Source organism: Triturus cristatus, chromosome 6, assembly GCF_964204655.1.
Source record: "Triturus cristatus chromosome 6, aTriCri1.1, whole genome shotgun sequence".
NCBI lineage: Eukaryota > Metazoa > Chordata > Amphibia > Caudata > Salamandridae > Triturus > Triturus cristatus.
This window is the reverse complement of record NC_140589.1, coordinates 714,555,519-714,576,053: the sequence shown is the minus strand read 5'-3', so window position 1 is coordinate 714,576,053 and position 20,535 is coordinate 714,555,519. Positions and strand designations below refer to the sequence as shown.

Genomic DNA, 20,535 nt, shown 5'->3' with positions numbered 1-20,535 from the left:
CAAACTATTCACGTCCGATATAATGTCTGATACGTTTGCGTGATAAATGACAGTACCTTGTCTAGCGAAAGTCCGAACATGTGGAACCAAAGTGCCAAAGTCTGTGGCCCAGCCCAGTCTACTCCTGGCTATGACAGGCTAAGACGGGCCCGTCTTGGCCTGGTCTTCGCCCGTGCCGAGCCCGCGCGCGTCCTGCGCTGCGGGACCTCCTCTCTGCTGATAAGGGCTCCGCCAGGGGCCGTAGGAAAAGTGCAAGGTGCATTTCAAGGTGCCCAGGGGCTGTGCAAATGACGCTGTATTCCTCGGACTCACCAGAGGTCTTCCGCGCTGCGGGACCTCCTCTCTGCTAATAAGGGCTCCGCCAGGTGCCGTAGTAAAAAGTGCAAGGTGCAATTCAAGGTGCCCAGGGGCTGTGCAAATGACGCTGTATTCCTCTGACTCACCAGAGGTCTCCCTCTCTCACTTCCCTGGCTGCACTGGAGAAGCGTGTAATCATTCTAAAGTTATTGGAACTCCCTTTTTGCTGTGTTTGTCCCCCACTTTGAATAAGATCGATTCTCGGCTTATGCTCTGCTTTGAGCTTTGCCGCCACCAGTGTCTTGCCAGGATAGCCCCTCACTTTAAAGCGGCTCAGACTCTGATTTGCCGCTTTCAAATAGTCTTCATGTCGTGAACTATTTCTCTTGATCCTCAAGAGTTCCCCATAGGGGATACTCTGGATCAGCTTTTGTGGGTGGCTGCTGGTCCCATGTAAAATGGAATTACCTGCTGTTTTTTTCCTGTACAAGGCTGTTTGGAGTTTGTTGTCACTTACAAAAACAGCTAGGTCTAAAAAAAAATGCTCAGCTCACTTGTGAAACTTAGGTTGAGTTCATTGTCGTTTAGACAAGATATATATTGCTTTGCGGACTCCATCGACCCTCTCCAGATTATGAAGAGGTCCTTGATGTACCGTCTCCAGCATACAATTCTATCAACCCACTCATCCATGGTATCGGCCCAGGGCACCTGCTTCTCCCACCAGCCAACAAACAAGTTCGCATAACTGGGACGAAGCAGGTGCCCATCGCCGTTCCCTCTACTTGTCGATACCTCTGCTTATGAAAAATAAAAATGTTGTTTTTTAAACAGAAGGGGATGAATTCCTCCAACACGATGTTATGCTCCAGGAATCTTAGAGGTCGTCCCCTTAAAAAGAATCTTACTGCCGAGGGTCATCATCAAGAAATCTGGTTCCCAGTCTATTCCTTGTATTTGTATCAGGAAATCCTTAGTGTCACGTGTATACAAATGACAATTGCAGTACAAATGGGAACAGAAAAAGGTCTATGTATCTTGAAAGATTCTCAGTTAAACCTCCAATGGAGGAGATTATGGGGCGTCCTGGGGGACTGCTGGTGCTTTTATGGACCTTGGGTAGGTGGTAGAACGTTGGAATTCTTGAATGCTTGTTATGTAGAAAACGGTATTCCTCCATGGTTAGGATGCCCTTGCAAAGCCACTTGTCTATCATTTGCTCAAATGATTTTACACTCAGTGTATAGTCATTCTACGTCACAGTGACATAGTTGTTCCTATCTTGTAGTTGTCTGAGGGCCTCTCTACAATAGTCTTCTCTGGTCTGCAGAACTATATAGATAGATCTATCCATTTACATTCCAAAGAGACCTCCCAACGATCCGAGGTCAAGAAAAAGCAGCGCAGCCAAGCACCAACGAGCTTGTAAGTCCTTTTTAAAAAAATATATATATATATTTTAATTGAATATACGACTTGGAAACATCATCCAACATACATTTGGGTCCATGTGTACAATAATTCGACCTTTTGTGCCACAACCAATTTTTCTAGCATAGATGTACATCTTCAAGTAAACTGCAATAGTTAATGTCTCCAATATTCAGTACAATGCATCATTTAGCAATCTTCCGGCAAGAATCCCCTTGGCGGTAATGTACAAATATTCCCCCTGAATTTGTTCCACCTTCCCCACACCCGTTCCTGCTTCTTAGGGCATCCTCAATTCAAATATACTGCCTTTTCGTCCACCATGATTCAATCCATGTCACTGCACCATTCTGCAAATGTTGGCGCATTTTGTACTTCTCGGTGTTTGGCAATATTGCGTTTCGCTATCGTCATGCCCAGTGTTGTAAGTCCTTTTTTATTTATTAATAACTCCATCAGCAGTGCAGACAAGAGACCATATAAATATATTTGCATTCAAAGAGAATTCCATTACCATTCTAAGGAAGCTGTGGCAGTTTCCCAGGGATCATTTATACATTATTTGGCAAATTCCAAGTTTTTCACATGTGAAAGTAATTTTGAGTTTGTAAATGCACCAGACATACATTGTCACACGCTGATTCTTTGCAAAAGTGCTTTATCATCTGTTCCGCAGTGGAGAAAACACCTACAACAGCACCGAGCTTCAGTAGGGATTTACCCCTGCCCTTGATATATGGTTTTAATGTTTAGGTAGGAAGTGCTTGCCAAGAGTTTGTGAATACCTACAGACTCACAGACCCCTGAAGCACACATATCATACCCCTTGGTATAAATATGTGCAAAGATAACATTAGCCCATCCTGGTGAATTTTATTTTGAGCATATACATTTATGAGCAAACTTTTACGTTTCATAAGTACAAACCATAAGTTCACGCTTGTATATGGAAGTATTTGCTCACCTAAGTTCAACTTTGAGGAATGGAGCCCGTGGTCGGGACACGTGGCAGTGATAGTAAATTACTGCATACAGACATATTCTAAATCAGACTGAAAGGTTATCTCCAGGGCCTTCTAGCATGTCACGTTACCCCATTTGCCAAACTATAGTAACCTCTTGCAGAATGTGAGTAAATGACTGTTCTTCATGTCACCTGTTTATTCACACAGGGGACATTTGGATTCGCTTGGCTCTGCACAAGAGACTGATTAGTCTTGATAATTATTATTGCAAAACGTCTGTCTGATGCTCTCTTGAAATCCAGGTGCTAGAAACACAATTGAAGACTGTAGACTCAGTGACTATCCATAAGGAAGGCAAGACTAATAAGGCAGTTAAGGAATAAAAAGACTTTCTGATGAAAAACACAATCACTAAATTTAGGAAAGATCTTGCTCGCTTTTCACATGAAAACGTATACCCATACACTAGTGACAAGTATCAGCCCCAGCCCCAAAATCAATCTGGGAAAGGTCCAAAGGGATGGAAGAAGGACTCTCAAGATTGGACCTCTAAATCTGATGACTGGGGTACTAGTAGTGATGATTCTGGGGTCAACAGATCTAACCACTCTCGTACATGGAAAACCAGACCATTTACGACACTGTGGCAATGTTATGGTCCACCAAATCCTTGGTGGTCTCCGAATCCATGGGGCTATCCTGTGCTTTTGTTCCAGTCACCCCTGGTCCCCACTTTCCAGTTCAGAACCTTTCGTTTTTAGGACAAGGCAGGGGCAGGTCACAAGGCAGAAGAATCACCACTCACATCCATTAGAGCCCCCCGCGTCACCAAGACAGACTAGAAGCATTACAAGAGGGGACCAACTACTGAGTACCAGCAATGGGATGAGCTCATAGTAAATTTGAGTAGTTGAAACCTCACCCAACAGGAAGAACAATTGCTGAATATGGGTTTGTCCCTACCTTTAAGGGAGACAACTTTATGATACATAAGGAATTGGCATTTTTTTTGCCGTAAAATTCACCTACAATACTTTTTTTATGAATCTAGCACTATGAAGCATGAATTGATTGAAGAACACACTGGCTTGATAAAAAAGACCTGTTCCGATCCACGTGCACACCTATTACCCAGTGGTGGCTCCTCTGCTAAGGCAGGGGAGCGTCGCTCCACTGCTTTTCAGCAGTGTAAAAAAAGGAAAAATAAAATAACAATAACTCTGTTATTATCATTTTATTTTTCCCTTCTGAAACAGTTTTGAGGGGTTGGGCTGCTCTGCTCACAGAGAAGCAAGGGGAGAAGTGGGGACTCTGTAAGTGTGCATGTCAGTTTGACAGGCCGTCTTGGGCCGGCCAGTCAGTCATGCGCACTTAGCATGTTCTCCACCAGGCTGTATTACAACCTGGTTGGAGAACATGGACAGGCCCATAGTCCCCGTCTGAGCGCCGAACCACGGCTATCAGCAGTGTCGTGATTGGCTAGGGGAGTCTGTGTGCTTCACTGCTTCCGGCTGCAAATAGACAACGGAGGCGAGACGCAGTGGTAAGGTATTTTTATATTTATACACACCCAACCCCCCTGCCCTGCCACCCCCTATCCGTGCCAGCCGTCACAGTTATTAACTCCAGAGTTTTTAACCTTTGACAAATCAGTATTAAGGGATTTTACATCCAAAAATCACATGCCCAAAACCATTTTTCAATTCCCTTAAGGTACAGATGGAATCCGCAAAACATCTGATCACCATTAAGCCTGCAGGTAAAGAAGGGAGCAATGGTTATTTTCAACACTTACACATATAAAGCAGAATGTTTGAGACAAGTGAATGACACTTATCACTATCGCCCTTTGAAACATGACCCCACAAAGTGACTTCAGACCACGATAAAATGTCTTGTGGAAGAAGCAAAGGGCACAGGATGGATTACTCCGAGGGAGGCTGTTTTCTTGATAACTGACAATCCTGCAATCCCGTATTTTTATATGCTCCCTAAAACCCATGCACCCCACCCCCACACCAAGCAGACCGATTGTTTCTGGTTTAGGTCCTCTTTTAGAACCTTAGGAATAACAGCCGCTCAGCCTTACTAGAAACCAGTCCAAAAACCATCACAGACAGACTAGTGTGTGTAGTACATTTCCCAGTCTTTCTTCAATTTGAAAATGATTGATGCGCAATAACTGCTCATATTGAATTAGGGCAGTGTGAAATTACAGTAACTTTTGTTTGCATTCAAACATAGTCAGAACTTGAGGGATAAATTGTTACACACTAGACCCTTGTCACTAAGTGTACCTCAAGTCAGGAGACTTTATGGATGCTCCCTCCTGTAAAGGATCATTTCCCTTGTGGAGCTTGTAGGATATGTCGCTATACAAAGCACAACACGCATCTTGAGATAGGTTTGACTATCCCTGGGGAGTGTTGAGAGACACAATAATTGTAAAAGTGATAAACTCATTTATATGATTGAATGCCCCTGGGGCCTCTGCATAAAAACAAGGAAGATTAGGGTATGCATTACATTACATCGCAGTACCATTAGATGCAAACCAAGTACGACTAAATTGATGGCACATTATCTACAGACTGACCACACGGTAGATGACTTATCATGGACAGTTCTGGACAAACCCACCGTACCAGTTAATAACCATGATGTGACACTATTCTTATTCGTAAAAGAACAACAATGGGTGTTCAGACTGAGGAATCACATCTGTGGTCTTAATGATGATATTCCTTGGACCTCTTTGCCATTGATAGTTTACGTTGATTGATGTCATTAAACTACTTGGCCCACTCTTTGCTGCCACATTTTTGTGTAGTCATCTTTTTTGCTCAGATAACTTTCTAATACTATGATCGGGCCCCCGCGTTGTCAATATGAGGACCGCTAGTGGGAACTTTTGGGTTGACCTTTGGACATTTTGGTACTCGTTTTGGTCGTTTTGTACATTGATATCACATTTTCGAAGGACTTGCAGGTCAGGGCAGTGGCGTTTACTCTTGTGGTCCGGTAGATCCTCTGGACTACATTTCCCAACTTCATGCAGGATAGGAAACATTACTAAGGATTTGTTCCCTTGTGAATCAACCGAGGATATTGCTCTAGATTTTGGATCATTCCTGTATTTTTTTCATAGGATTTTTTGCTATTTTAGTGCTATAAGCCAGGTATTGTGCAGACGTTTTGTGACATTCTTATTACTGACAAACGGATTTACTCATTGTACCCGCTATGGCGTAAAACTAAATTTCCTGACTTCTCCAGATTTTACATCGCTGCACACATGATTGACACTTGCTCCATCTCACTTGTTGTTAAAAAGGTGAAAACTCAGATATTCTATGTCCTCAAACCTGGCAAGCCATAGCCACGCTGGTGGTCACAGTTGGCGAGTGATAGAGTTGCCTATTTCCTGGAAATATTGTCCTGCGGGTGATCTGGCCCTCAGCTCCTTTGTTCCCAAGTTGTTTTTAAGATGCCTGGGTGACTGATTCTGACTGAGAACTAGCCCCTGATTTCAGTAAGAGGGTGGCTATTACTGGACATGAACTTTGAACTACACTGTTCCTCACTTTTGCTAGTTGGTGCATTATTATCTTACATACCAAATATGAAAGGAATAGTACATACTACTTTTGATTTTCACTTTTATATATTAAGATGACATAATGAACTGACCAGTGAGGAATTAGACAGTTCAACTATCCCCATGTTATAAGCGATTTTATATATATATATATATATATATATATATATATATTACCTACTGGCGGTCGCCAGTAGGTAGTTATAGTTAGGACCACGTTTCCATAGGAAATCCGCAACATTCTATTTTGAATAACTTTGGCGCCGGTCGACGAATCCTCGCGAATTTTTCAAAATAGGTGGGGCGCTACGCTCCGCTCCTACCCTGAAAGTCTCGGGGGGATTCGTCAAGCGGTGGCTGAGATAAAAGGGGGGTCCCAAAACGCGTTTTTCCCATGCATTTTTCCATAGGACCTTTAGACAGGGCTACAGCCCGAACGGCTGAACAGAATTACTAGAAATTTGGCAGAGAGGTAGTCCTCAGGTCAAGGAAGTGCCTTTTGTAGGTTTGGTGTAAATCTGTTCAGTAGATTCTGAGAAAATAGCCTTTAAATCAATATATATATCTGAGCCAGCTTACGGTGCGCTTACGGTGCGCTTACCGTACGCGTACGGTGGCGTGCGCGAGCGCGATTCTGATTGGCTCTTAGATCTTTGTAAACATTCGAATCGGCCGAAACCAGGAAGCGGCGGCCGCCATTTTCTCTCTCGCACTGAGAGTCATGTTTAAAATATAAAGCACAAAAACATGTAAAGGGGCTGTTTAGACAGCTCCCACACACATAGCCATGTTGAGGGAGTCCCCAAAGGTCCCCCAAGGCCAAAAACGGAATTTTTATTTTTTCGCTAATTTCGCCGTTTACGCTTACCGTACGCGTACGGTAAAAAAATTATAAAAAAAAAAAAATTATCCACACTCTCCCCACCCCGTGTGCAATTGGAGCCCGAAGGGCACTAATTGTGCATGGCTTATTAAAGCTGACACAAACTAAAATATTTTTTTAAAAAATAATTTAAAAAAAAATATCCACACTCTCTCCACCCTGTGTGCAAATGGTGCCCGAAGGGCACCATTTGTGCATCGATTATAACATATACGAAAAATTAAAATATTACCTTTCGAAACGAAGTGCATCATATGTCCTCCATGTGCGCACGGTGCGCGAAGCGCATCGTGCGTACATGGCCCATCTAGCGTAACGTGGGCACGGCACTAACTGCGTAAAGTGGGCGCGCGGTGAAATTTTAGGGCTCGGGATTAGGACTCTGAGTGTGGATTTGGGGTGTAGTGCTAGGGTTTAGGGCACAATGAGCACCGCGTGCTCATTGTGCGCGCACGGTGCGCGAAGCGCACCGTGCGCGCACGGAACGAACTGCGTTAAGTGGGCGCGCACGCCACGAATGGCGTAAAGTAACTTAGCATTTAAAAAACCGTACAAATTCACTGAAAAAACCATAGGTTTCACACATGTTATAGTTAGGAATTAGCATTTAAAAAACCTTGCAAATTCACTGAAAAAACCATAGGTTTCACACATGTTATAGTTAGCGGAAATTTTACTGATAAAAAACCAATGAAATTCCCCCATTATAGTTAGTGCAGGCAACTATAACTCACGCGACCGCAATCTTCTGCTGATGACATATGTGTCTTTATGAAAAAAAAATATTTGTAATATATGTATAGCTAAAAATGTATGGAAGAAGACATGGGCAAATAAGTGTCTAAATACAGTATTAGCATCAGCAGAGGATTGCGGTCGCGTGAGTTATAGTTGCCTGCACTAACTATAACGGGGGAATTTCATTGGTTTTTTATCAGTAAAATTTCCGCTAACTATAACATGTGTGAAACCTATGGTTTTTTCAGTGAATATATATATATATATATATAGTTTCAATGAGTCTATAAGTATGTGGATTTGAAATTAGTAATAATATAGGTCTGTTATTTGGTGTATGTGTTCTTCAGCCACACCCCGAGTCTCTTGCCGGGGTTAGCTTCGAGAGGAGCAGGAAAGCCCGAGTATTGCCAGTAAAGACTGATATCGTGAACATACTCACTTTTGGTTTAATATTTTTGCAACACTATTTCATGGTTACCAGGCACAAGGAGGAAGCACGCTGTTCACTGTGTTTTGTGGGGTACATGTTGACCACAACAGTTAATCAGGGATATATATACACTTTTCCTTGCCTCTCTCTATTTGTTTTTAATCCTGTCCCTTACAGACAAGAATGAAAGTTTTAGTCTGATTAAGTGTCAGTTTTATTTTCACTTTATCTTACTTTTTAACACTCTGCATATCTCACCCACACATTTTACTCACATATGATAGGACATCAAACATCTGAGCGCTCCTCCTACTTTAGGAGTTGTTGCCCACACCACAACTATTGCTGTGGTATGAGAGCTGTGAGGAGGAACCCTATGTTAATGTTAGTGGGGCATCTTGCCTGGTGGTGGAGGTGCAGGGGCTAAATAAGCAAGTATATCCCTACTTGTTCCTTACCAATTCATTCTTTCGTTGCAGGCGGTGGGGGCCAGTGATTATTTGGAAATGTGCAGCAATTTTGACACGGTGTTTATCCGTGATATCCCTCTGCTCACCATGGCCAAGAGAACCCAAGCTCGGCGCTTCATTACACTCATTGACGCCTTTTATGATCACAAGGTACAGTCGCACTACTTATCTAAAATTGTGTTATGTTTACAAATTGGCCATTTTGAACATGAATGAATTTTTGTGTGAAATTCTTTTTATTGATAACTTTCAACACAAATCAACGTACATTGGCATTTAATAAATCAGTATTCCGACCATTGGATTATGTACAAACATTCAGAGAGCACCTTCACATCAAATTAACATAACGGTGTTGCAGGTCACAGCACTGGCCTCCAGCTGTATCATGTGTTGTCACAGTCTTGTTAATCTACTTATTGTTCAACTGTATTCTCTCAGTCACTCAATTCCGACTCTGAGGTATCACGTGGGGGGTCACATATATTCCCTCTGTACACATTCCATCCTCCCCATACCTGGGTCCATTTTTTGGGGCAGCCTCTATGCACATATACTGTTTTTTCAACGACCATTGTGGTATCCATATCTCTACACCATTGGGAGAGGGTAGGGGGCTGCCTGGATCCCCATCTTTGAGCTACGTTGCGCTTTGCCAGCAGCAGTCCCAGCATCACCCAGGTTTGCGCCACGCGGCTAAGATCTGTAGGCTCCCATACATTGAGGAGGCACCTCCTCGGTTCCGGGAGAGTCGTAATTTTTGTCACCTGGGAGAGTGTGCGCATGATTGCCTTCCAGTACTGGACTATTACGGGGCAATCCCAGAGGGTATGGAAAAGACTCCCATCCTCGCCACACTGCCGAAGACAAAGCGGTGAGTCCGTCCGTTTAAGTTTATATAGAAGTGTGCGGGTATAGTATGTGCGGTGTAGGATTTTTAATTGTACCAGTTTCAGTTTTGACGAGATCCCCACCTCCTTAGGGGAGGAAAGTGCCGCCTGCCTGTCCGTTTCATCAAATTCTCCCAGTTCCATCTCCCATTTAGCCTTAAGGGCTAGAAACGGATCTGGCTGATTATTTATCACTTTCCGATATGTCAGGGACGTAGCTCTCTTAGTCAGATGCTCCATGAGGAGTCTATCCTCCAGTGGCGAGGACTCCGCCAACCGTGTCCCCGGCGGGACCGCCGCCTGAAGTGCATGTCTAATTTGCAGGTAGCGAAATTGTTCAGTGTCTGCCAGGTCATATTCTGCTTGCAAGTGGGCAAACGTGACTACGTCACCTGTTTTCCAGAGATCACCGACCCTCGATATTCCAATCAGATCCCATTGTAAAAACCCCTTGGTAGTAGGCAGCACTCCCAACCTTTTTGTGTCCCATAGCGGTGTGGCCTGCGTTATCTTCCCCTCCCAGCCAAGAGCACGTTGCGCCTCGAACCATATCTGCAGAGTATGCGCCTTTGGGCCCGTAATGCCACGTTTCTTAGTATGGTTATAGAGCGCCCCCAGAACCCCTCCGGTCCCCAGCAGTTGGCGGTCCATACGATATGCCGGGTCATCCCCCGGCACATGAAGCCACTGGTTTATGACCATTAGCTGTGACGCCCAATAGTATATCTTGATATTAGGGAGGGCGATACCTCCGTCGTACCAGCCTCTGGTCAGTTTATGGAGTGCTATCCGTGGCGTCTTGTCTGCCCATAATAAACTGGTCACTTCTGCGTTTATGGCGATGAAATAGGCAGGAGCAACCGGGAAGGGTGTTATCTGAAGCAGGTAGAGAAATCTGGGAAGCGCCATCATTTTAAAGAGGGCAGCTCTTCCCAGCAGCGTCAGGGGTAGGGAACGCCAGTATTTAACGTCGCGTCGAAACCGGACCAAGGGTTGTGTCAGGTTTTCCGCGACAAATTTCGCTCTATCAGCTGTCACATATATTCCTAAATATTTGAAACCATCACATACCACCCGAATTTCACACCCCTTAGTGAGCTGGGGTGGGGAGCCTTGGAGTACATAAAGATAGGATTTTTCCCAGTTTATCGTGTAGCCGGATACCCTCCCGTACGATGCACAGATGTCTAGAAGACAGCGTATTGAGCGTGCCGGCGAGGCCAAGTACAACAGGACATCGTCCGCATACAGAGAGATGTGGTCTTCCCACCCCATCGTCCACTTCAGGCCGCGGATGACCGGGTCCTGTCGCACCCAGGCCGCCAGCGGCTCCAACACCAGTGCAAATAGAAGTGGGGAGAGGGGGCAGCCCTGTCGCGTCCCCCGCCCCAGTGGGAAGGCGTTCGAGATATGCCCATTTACGACCACCTGTGCCAGAGGCTTGGTATATAAAAGCTGGATCCAAGCGCATATCTTGGGGCCAAATCCCAGGTGGCGAAGAACAGCAAAGAGAAAAGGCCACTCCACCAAATCAAACGCCATCCGTGCGTCTAGTGATAGAACAACTGCATCCTCCTCTATCGAGGAGCGATGTGCTAGGACTCCATGCAACCGTCGTATGTTCAGGGCTGTATTTCGGTTTGGCATAAACCCGGATTGATCCGGGTGTATTACGGTGGCGAGGTGCGGCTGCAATCTCGTGGCCAAGACTTTTGCTAGTATCTTTGCCTCGGCGTTCGGCAGCGAGATTGGGCGATAGGATGTGCACTCATGCGTTGGTTTATTAGGTTTGGGAATGGCCACTATGGTGGCCAGTCTCTGATCCCGGGGTAGAATCCCTTTCTTTAAACTGTCCATGTACATGCCCAATAGATGCGGAACTATGTAAGTCGTGGCTTTCTTATAGAATTCCACTGGAATTCCATTTGGCCCCAGCACCTTCCCAGTACGGAGGGCGGCTATTGCAAGTGTAATTTTTTCCGCGGTCAGGTCTTTTTCAAGGGCCGCAACCTCGGATGGGGCCAACGTGGGCATAGCGATGTCTCTGAGGAATGCCAGATTGTCCACAACAGTGGACGTGGCCTCTGGAGTATAGATCATTTTGTAATGTGTCGACAGGGCTTCCGCAATTTGCCGAGGCTCCGACGTGAAACCACCAGTTTCTAACTGGATCCGCGCCACCCATCTAGCCGCACGCTCCTTTTTTTCCAGCCAAGCTAACAGTCTACCCGCTTTATCCCCTAGCTCATAGATCGTATGCTGCGTTGTGGCGTGTCTGGCTTTTGCCGCCTCCCATACATAGGACTGTATTCTTTTTGCGCCAGGAGCACTCTATGTGTAGTGTCGTCATCTATGCGTGTGGCATGGTCAGCCTCTGCCCGGGCCACCCCCTGTTCTAGGTCGTGTACCTCTTTTAGTTGGTTTTTCTTGTGGTCAGCCACCATCGAGATGGCCTGCCCTCGAAGGACCGTTTTGTACGCCTCCCACAGTGTCGTCTGGCTTGTCACGGAATCCTTATTTTCTTTGAAATACTGTCTGGTTGTTACCAGAAGAGCTTTATTAATTTTAAACACTTTAAGGTACCCAGGGTGAATCGGGAATACCCTACGCCTCTGTAGGGTGAAGGTTGCGTATGTGATGAGGACTGGAGAGTGGTCTGAAATGCCCCTAGGCAAATGTGTTACATCCGTCATCCCCCTCAACCCCGTCGCCAGCGCCAAAATGTAGTCGATTCGAGAGAGACTGTTATGGACCCCTGAGTGAAATGTATATTGCCGCTCCGCCGGGCAGCTGGCTCTCCAGGTGTCTATGAGGCCAAGTGCCTCCGTAAATTCCAGTAGTTTAAGATTAGCACCCCCATGATCTCTGGTGGACGACCTGCCCATGTACGGATCCATCGTCACATTGAAGTCCCCGCCTATTATGAGTTCCCCCTGCAGTAGCGACAGCAGAAACTCTCCCAACACCTGGAAAGTAGCCTGATGGAGTGTCGGGGGGACATACACTGTCACTAAGTTATATAGTTTTCCCTCCCACTGGCATGTCAACGCCGCAAACCGACCATACTCCTCCCTGCGGGAGTCGACAATGATGAGCGGAAATCGCTTATTTACTAATATACCCACCCCTCGGGAACCAGAAGTGCAATCGGAATGCACCACCATTTTGAAGCCCCACCTATCCTGGGCCTTTGTAGTCGTGCCCACTAAATGCGTTTCCTGAAGGAGCGCCACTGCTGGCCCCTTGCGCTTGAGATTTTGTAGGACCAGCCCTCGTTTGATTTTATCCCCCAAGCCATTCACATTCCAGGACGGTACTCTAAACAAGGGGCTGGGAGGCTGCGGACCCCCTATATCTGAGCTTATATTAGCCTCTAGAGTGGGCATTTGTACTCTCTCCGTCATGCAGGGTAGCGTGAAGTTGCATTAAATGTACATTTATCCTCCTTTCCATGACAGACAAAGTACGCATCAATCGCCAATGTGTATTCTCAAAACACAAAACCAAACATAAAATAACTTCCACATGTTGCCCCCGTCCCTCCACCCCCCTCCCTGCCTCCCTGCCTAGCGGATTTTGAACTACCCGCCACCCCAACTTAGCAGAGTGCTTCGTTCCCATAACTTTGTACTTGCGTGTAGGGGCGGAGCTGCCCCCTGTCCATTCGCCCTCTCCCTTCACTAATTGTGAGTCAATGCGAGAAACCAGTTATTTAGAACTGCAAAGTTCAGTCTTCATGCGTCCCTATGGCGGCCCTGCCTCCTGCGACCGGGGGGACCCCCCAGCTCTCCACTCCAGATAGCCATTCGACAATCCAGTCTTTCACCTTCTGCTTCATTCCGGTTGTGTATGCTCCGTTTCTTCTGAGCCAGCGTTCTCCGGAGCTCTGGAGGATCGAGAATGCTGTTTATAGTCATGCCCTGCGCGTCTAGCGTCTTTCGCCGAGCGCCAGCCCTCCAACCACTCAGCGGCCTCCGTCGGTGTGGTGAAGAACCACGCCCGTCCCTCCGCCTCAACTCGCAGCTTTGCTAGATAGAGCATCGCATACTTGAATTCACGAGTGCGCAACTCTTTTTTTATGGCCAGAAAATCGCGGCGCTGCTTCATCACTGCTGCAGTGTAATCCGGATATAGGGTTACCGTACAATTGTCCACCTTCAGCGGGGGGGCAGTCCGCGCCGCCTGCAAGATGGCGTCCCTGTCTCGAAAGTTAAATATACGCGCCAGGATCGTTGCGGGGGGCCCCCGGTCTAGGCCTACCTCCAGGCACCCGATGCGCTCTTTCCACCGAGAAAAATGTTGATAGCCCGTGTGGCTGCAGCTGGTCCGTGATACGTTTTTCGATGAAAAGGTCCAGAGCCGGCCCCCTCTCGCTCTCCGGCACACCTACTACACGTACATTATACCTTCTAGACCTTCCTTCCTGATCATCAAGCTTTTCCAGCAACTGTTTTTGCACAAGTTCCAATTTCTTTATCTTCTTTTTACACTCCGTCGCTGGTAAGGGTCGCCGCCGTCGTTTCCACCTCCGACAGTCTCGTGCTCATTTTAGATACATCGGCTCTCAACAGCGTTATATCCGTCGAGATTGTCCCTATCGAGACCTGCATCTGTGTTAGTGTGGCCATTACATCCTGGAGGGTAATCTCCTTAGGCTTGTCGGGGGGGGGGTGAGCCCACTCGCTCCTTTTGGTACGCAAACTTCTCAAGTTTGGTGTGCGTCCCCACACGTTGCCCCTTGCCGCCCATATTGGCCAATGCGAGCGATATTGCCTTCTACCGTCCCTGGTCCTCAGGAGGGGGGGGGGAGCAGTAGGGATCCAGCAATCGCCGCCGCCTGCCACGGCATCTTCCACGTGCGGCCTGTCGGTTTCACCGGTGTCCCGTCGCGTCCCCCCTGTATCAAAGCTCACCTCAGGCCGTCGGCTCCGGAGCACTGCAGCCCCCCTCCCTCCGTTGCTCAGTCACCACCTCTGAGGCCAACGCCGTCTCCCTCAGCTGTCCTGCATGCCAGCCCGCGGTACTCCACTCTCAGGGCAATGCACCAGGGGTCCGCCACCACCCCGGAACAACCCCAGCGCCTCTCCGGGGGAGGGGGGGCCAACAGCGTTGTAGAAATGTTTAAGGGGCCGCTCCGCTAATTGCGCCGGCTCTCCGCTCCCACGATGCAATCTGCCGCTCCAGCGCCGCCCCGAGCAGGCCTCTATTTCCGGGGGGGGGCAAGGGCCGCCACCGGGCGACGGACTCCCTAGGGCGTCACAGCACAATGGTCAGCCGGTCTGAGTGTCCGTCCCTGCTCTCCCGGGACACCACCACAGAGCCCGCAGCCCCCCGGCCAGCGCCCGGTCTCCGGGCTGGATGTGGCACCGGACAGTGCGGGACCTCCTCCAAAGCGTCGCGCAGGTCCTCCGGAGAGCAGCCGAAGGCCCACAGGCAGTCAGGTCCACTCAGCAACACCCGCGGCTGCGATGCACTCGCCCCAGGCGTCCGGAAGCTCGGGCCACAGGGACGAGGCCGCACCTGCTTGGGTCCTCCGGGGCCGGCCGGCCGCCACCCGAGGCCCCGGCTCTGCCTCCTCCTTCAGGCCGCACTCACGTTGTCTCGCGGCTCCTCTCCACCACGTCCGCCGCCAGGCTTACTTCGCTCGCAGCCGATGCCCCAGTCGCCCAAGGGGGCGCCTCCGAGGGTATTTCACCAGTTTCTGTCAGGATTTATGCCAGGATAGTTGCGGGAGTGGGCTTCAGACACGGAGCTGCACTAGGCTGCGGCCATCGTCGTTGGCTGCAAGTCACGCCCCCCCAACATGAATGAATTTTGATTGTAAAAAATAAATGCGTTTGCTTTTATGTATTTCAAAGTCCCAGCTAGCTAGCTATATGTTGACCTAGCGTGGATTCACAACATCAGGTGTTTATTAATAACACAACATGGATAAATGCATTACCACTATATAAATAATGAATCCTCAGGAAGGGGGTTGCTCGCCAAGACTACTAACTAAACCAAGTGTGCATGCTAAAGGGAGGATCTCCTGTGCATCTGTAGCGTGGTATGTCGCAGACACAACTTTGGTGCTCCATGACGAGCTGATGTTTGGTGCGCCATTCCACAGAGCCGCGGGTCTGCCATCTATGCAGTGTGCAGAAACAATAGTGCACTATGCCTGCAGCGGGGCGGCGCACCTGCCCACCACACGGGTGCTCCGGGGCGTGACAACCAAAGAAAGTGGCGAAATGTTAAACTCCATAAAGAAGCATTTGCTTCGCCGGTGCAAAGCCTGTCGGTGCAGCGCAATCAATATGGGAAGTGGATGCATACAAACGGAAGCTGGGAGCAGTGTTGCCGAGTGACCACAGGTGACGTCATTAAGGAATGTATAGCATACAATGGTGGAATGTGCTGGTTTGTTGATACTTCACGCCTGTATGCGCAGCTACCACATACTCTGCCTTAGAAATAGCAGAAAGAGGGTTGCCTGACAGAAATATGCATAAACGAGACCGCAATGCTCCCAAAGTCTGTTGTAATGATTATTATCAAATGTATTTCCTAATTAATGAAACCAAAATACCAATCTGGGGCCCTTAGGGGACAAATAATCATTCCACTGCAGTTCGGGAATTAAGAGCTCATTATAAACGAAGCTACGTTGCTCCAGAATGTTTCTGTTTGAATATTGGAAAAGGCCGCGGCTGTTTCTCGGTTGTGTTCATTACTGAAACATGTGCACTTTACAATCCTGAAATTTACTCAAGTGACCTGGGTCAAAAATGAAGCGTGCAGGCCATTGGGCGCCATAGTTAGGAATGTGCCGTCATGACGAGACATTGCAAAGATGTAAAAGTTCTGTGACTCAACATACGTTTTACAAAGACTTGATACGAATGTAAGGTGCGAGCGCGCCCCGGAGCACTTTCGACGAAATGCCACATGCATTGAAATATTTTCAAGGTATGTGACAGCCTGCTAGCATATCTGTGTAAAATCACGTCATGTTCACAAGAGGTTCAGGTGTGTTTCTAGCATGTATTAGATTGTCCTGGGGTGTTGTGGTAGTGCAACACATGCTTTTGATACACAGTTGGTTGCACATCAGGCACTCCATAAGTAATAATGTTGGAGTTCCCCAGGGCTGGACTGGGACAGAAAATAGGCCCGGGCACCATAGTAAAAGTGGCCTGCATACGTGAATTAGAAAGCTGGAAAAGGGCCATGTTTGCAAATTGAGGCAGTTCTGAACTTGTAAAGACAACGCAGTATACGTGTTTTACGAGGTATGGAAGACTGCATGGATTTGAGTTTGCTGCAGGCAATGTTTGCTTTAAGATCCCGCAAATTCACAGTAAAAACCGAAACAGCAGACCATAAAATAAACCCACAAACAGCCAAAACCAGCCCACACACTGATCTGTCAGACCAGGCCCTCAGGCACTGCCTGATTGCCTTATAGGCCAATCCAAACCTGGAGTTCTTTATGAACCGGGCCTCTGTGTATTGGTTCTGCTGTGGAAACTTGTCCTCCTTGACTTTTCCGGTGGACTAACAGCCCAGACCTGTCTCAAGGTCCACCTCAAGAGTTGCTCCTTACATGTGGAACAACCTCCCACTCCACATTAGAGCCTCCCCCTCTTGATTGCTGCAAGAAGCTGAAGACCTGGCTATTCAATTAACCAACCTACCGTAGGTAGGGCTAGGCACACACACTTACTCAGAGCCGTAATACCCTTGTCATACACTCACCATCTGGAACAGCCTAATGATCGGCCATTTTACATTCTCTGCCGGTGCTGTAAATCACTTTGTGTGAACGTGGGGCAGAGCACAGTAGCAGCATTTCCTCGTCGCTACCTACTATATTACAAAACAGACATTATCTGTGGTGGCAGCATATGTAGGGACACATAAGTGCTATGGAATGAAGCAATTGAAGGCGGCTGGAACCCCCAAACTCCAGCACACCTCCGACTGCATCTTTAAAGGTGATAACCCGTTAGTGATGTGCATTTTTGCAATATATGAGAACAGCTTCCAACATGTTACTTTATTCCTATTGTTACATACTACCAACATGCTGCTTTATGGCAGCTTCAGCGCACTTTGTGGTGAGACTGAGAACTGCTGGAGTCAACAGGGGTATTCAGGAAACACAAGATCTATGAATTGGAAGCACAACATGGGGACATGTGATCCAATGTTATTGAAAATACACTTCAAATGTATTTGTATGCAGAATTCATCATATTCTGTTTATTTCAGTTACCACCTCATATTCTAATGTATATTCCAGTTTCCACCTCATATTTTAATGTATATTCCAGTTTCCACCTCCTATTCTAATGTATATTCCAGTTTCCACATCATATTCTAATGTATATTCCAGTTCCCACCTTATATTCTAATGTATGCCTTTATTTCAGGTTTCCACTTTTTGCCCTTTTTCACGCGCCGTTTCGGGCCCCTCCGCTGCTGCCTCTGCCGCCCCTCATGCTCCCGAGTGTTCCCACTCCCTGCAGCCGCCTCCCAGCTGTACCGCCCTCCTCCCGACCCCTACTTAATGGCAGACGCTAAAGTCAAGTCCGTCTGTGTGCGACCAGCACCAGGAACCCTGGTCCTCCGACTCGCCAGCGCTACAGCTCCTCGGCTCTCTACACACTCCACACTGGCAAGAACAACAACTGCAAGATCTCCTCACCTTTCCACACTCACGGACCCTTCACCTGCCGTCACTGCCGCCACTCCTTCACCCTCGCCGAGACCCAGGACCCTCCCCACCCTCCAGCAACAACTTGTTCGTACCCCAACCCTGCGATGCATCCTCCTCAACATCCGCTCCCTCCACAGACACACAGCGTAAATCTGGGACCTCCTCGACAGCACCGCCCTGGACGTCACCTTCCTCACCGAAACCTGGACCAGACATTGCGATCGCCATCCCTGAAGTATACAAAATCATTTTGGTGGACCGCCCCAACTGCCCTGGGGGAGGTATCGCCATTGCCTACAAGGCCAGCCTTCGTCTGAGAACCTACACCAACGGACCCACAGACCTGATGGAACACCTCCAATTCATGATACAGACCAACCCGTCTACCACCCTCCGAGGCAACCTCATCTACAGACCCTTCGGACCCCGCTCATCTTTCTGCAACTCCATCACCGACATCACGACGCATGCCATCACCTCCACTGACTACACCTTGCTGGGAGATCTCAACTTCCACCTCGACAACCGCCAAGACCCCTACTCCACCTCCGTCCTGGACAACCTCCACGTCATTGGACTCAAACAGATCGTACCAGAATCAGCGCACTCAGCAGGACACACCCTCGATCCCATCTTCACAGCAGGGAACTCCATCACCTTCAGCCACACCTCCAAACTCCCTTGGACGGACCACCGTTGCGTTCACTTCACCTTCAAAGCTAACATCTCATGCAGACATTCTCACCAGCTCCAGTGCAGGAGTTGGAACAAGATCTCAGACGACCAGCTCGCCACCACCTTCTTCAGCTCTGCTCCCACCACCACAGACGACCTTACCACCGCTGCCCGCTCTCTACACAACTGGATCATCGACTGCGCCAACACTGTTGCCCCCCCCCCTCAAGAAAGCCTACAACCATCATGTCAAGAAAGCTAGCTGGTTCTCCACTGAACTCCGTGACTCCAGACGCAACTGCAGACGCCTCGAAAAGCTATGGAGGAACTCCAAAACCCCAGCAGACCTCAAACTTCTAAACAGCCACCACCGCCCACCACAAACTCATCAGATACTACAGGAAGAAAGCACTCCAGGCCAGAATCTCCACCCACGCACACAATAGCAAGGAACTCTTCAGCATCATCAAAGAGTTCGCCCAACCCAACAGCGAGACTACTGACATCCCTCCCTCCCAGGACCTCTGCGACAGACTCTGCACCTTCTTCCACTATAAAATCAAGGGCATCTATGACAACTTCGATAAGAACAACCTCCATGAGTAACCACCTCCCACCGCTCCCAGCACTACGCAGCCGACACTAGACAGCTGGACCGCCCTCCGCATCGAAGACACCCTGAAGACCACCCACTCTGGGGCCCCTACGGACCCCTGCCACCCACCATAACTACCACAAATCCACAGACATTATCGCCCCCCAAGCTTCAACGAATCATCAACCACACCTTCGAGACTGCCTCCTTCCCCGACGGCTGGAAACACGCCAAGATCAACCCTCTCTTGAAAAAACCCTCTTGCGGACCCCACCAGATTTCAGACCGATCTCCTTACTCCCATATCAGGCCAAAGTCATGGGAAAAGCGTTCAACAGTCAACTCGCCGCCTTCATAGAATAAAACAACATCCTCAACTCCCCCCAATTAGGCTTCAGGAAGAACCACAGCACCGAAACAGCCCTCCTCGCGGCGACAGACGATATCCGCTCCCTCCTCGATAGAGGAGAGACTGTGGCCCTCATCCTCCTGGCCCCCCTCGCGGACTTCGACACATTCTCTCATCGCACCCTAGCCCGCAGACTCCATGAAGCAGGAATCAGAAACCAGGCCCTCAACTGGGTCTGCCCTTTCCTCTCCGGCAGAACGCAACGGGTCAGACTCCCTCCTTTCCTCTCGGAACCAACACCGACCATCTGCAGAATCCCACAAGGATCCTCCATCAGCCCAACCCTGTTCAACGTCTACATGAACCCGCTTGCATCCATCGTCCGATCACATGGACTCCACATGTATCGTACGCAAAGGACACCAAACTCATCCTCTCCCTATCCAACGAACCCAACATCAACAAACACAACTTTCAAGAAGGTATTGAAGCAGTCGCCATGGAATG

The 20,535-nt window shown here is 48.2% G+C and overlaps 1 protein-coding gene across 1 annotated transcript in view; it reads left to right on the top strand.

The window, feature by feature from the left end:
- Positions 1–20,535, top strand: part of AFG1L (AFG1 like ATPase) — a 504,970-nt gene that overhangs the window by 448,043 nt on the left and 36,392 nt on the right. The window contains exon 11 of the mRNA XM_085611205.1: positions 8,825–8,965. Coding sequence (XP_085467331.1) covers positions 8,825–8,965 — 141 coding nt within the window. The remainder of the gene's footprint in view (positions 1–8,824; positions 8,966–20,535) is intronic.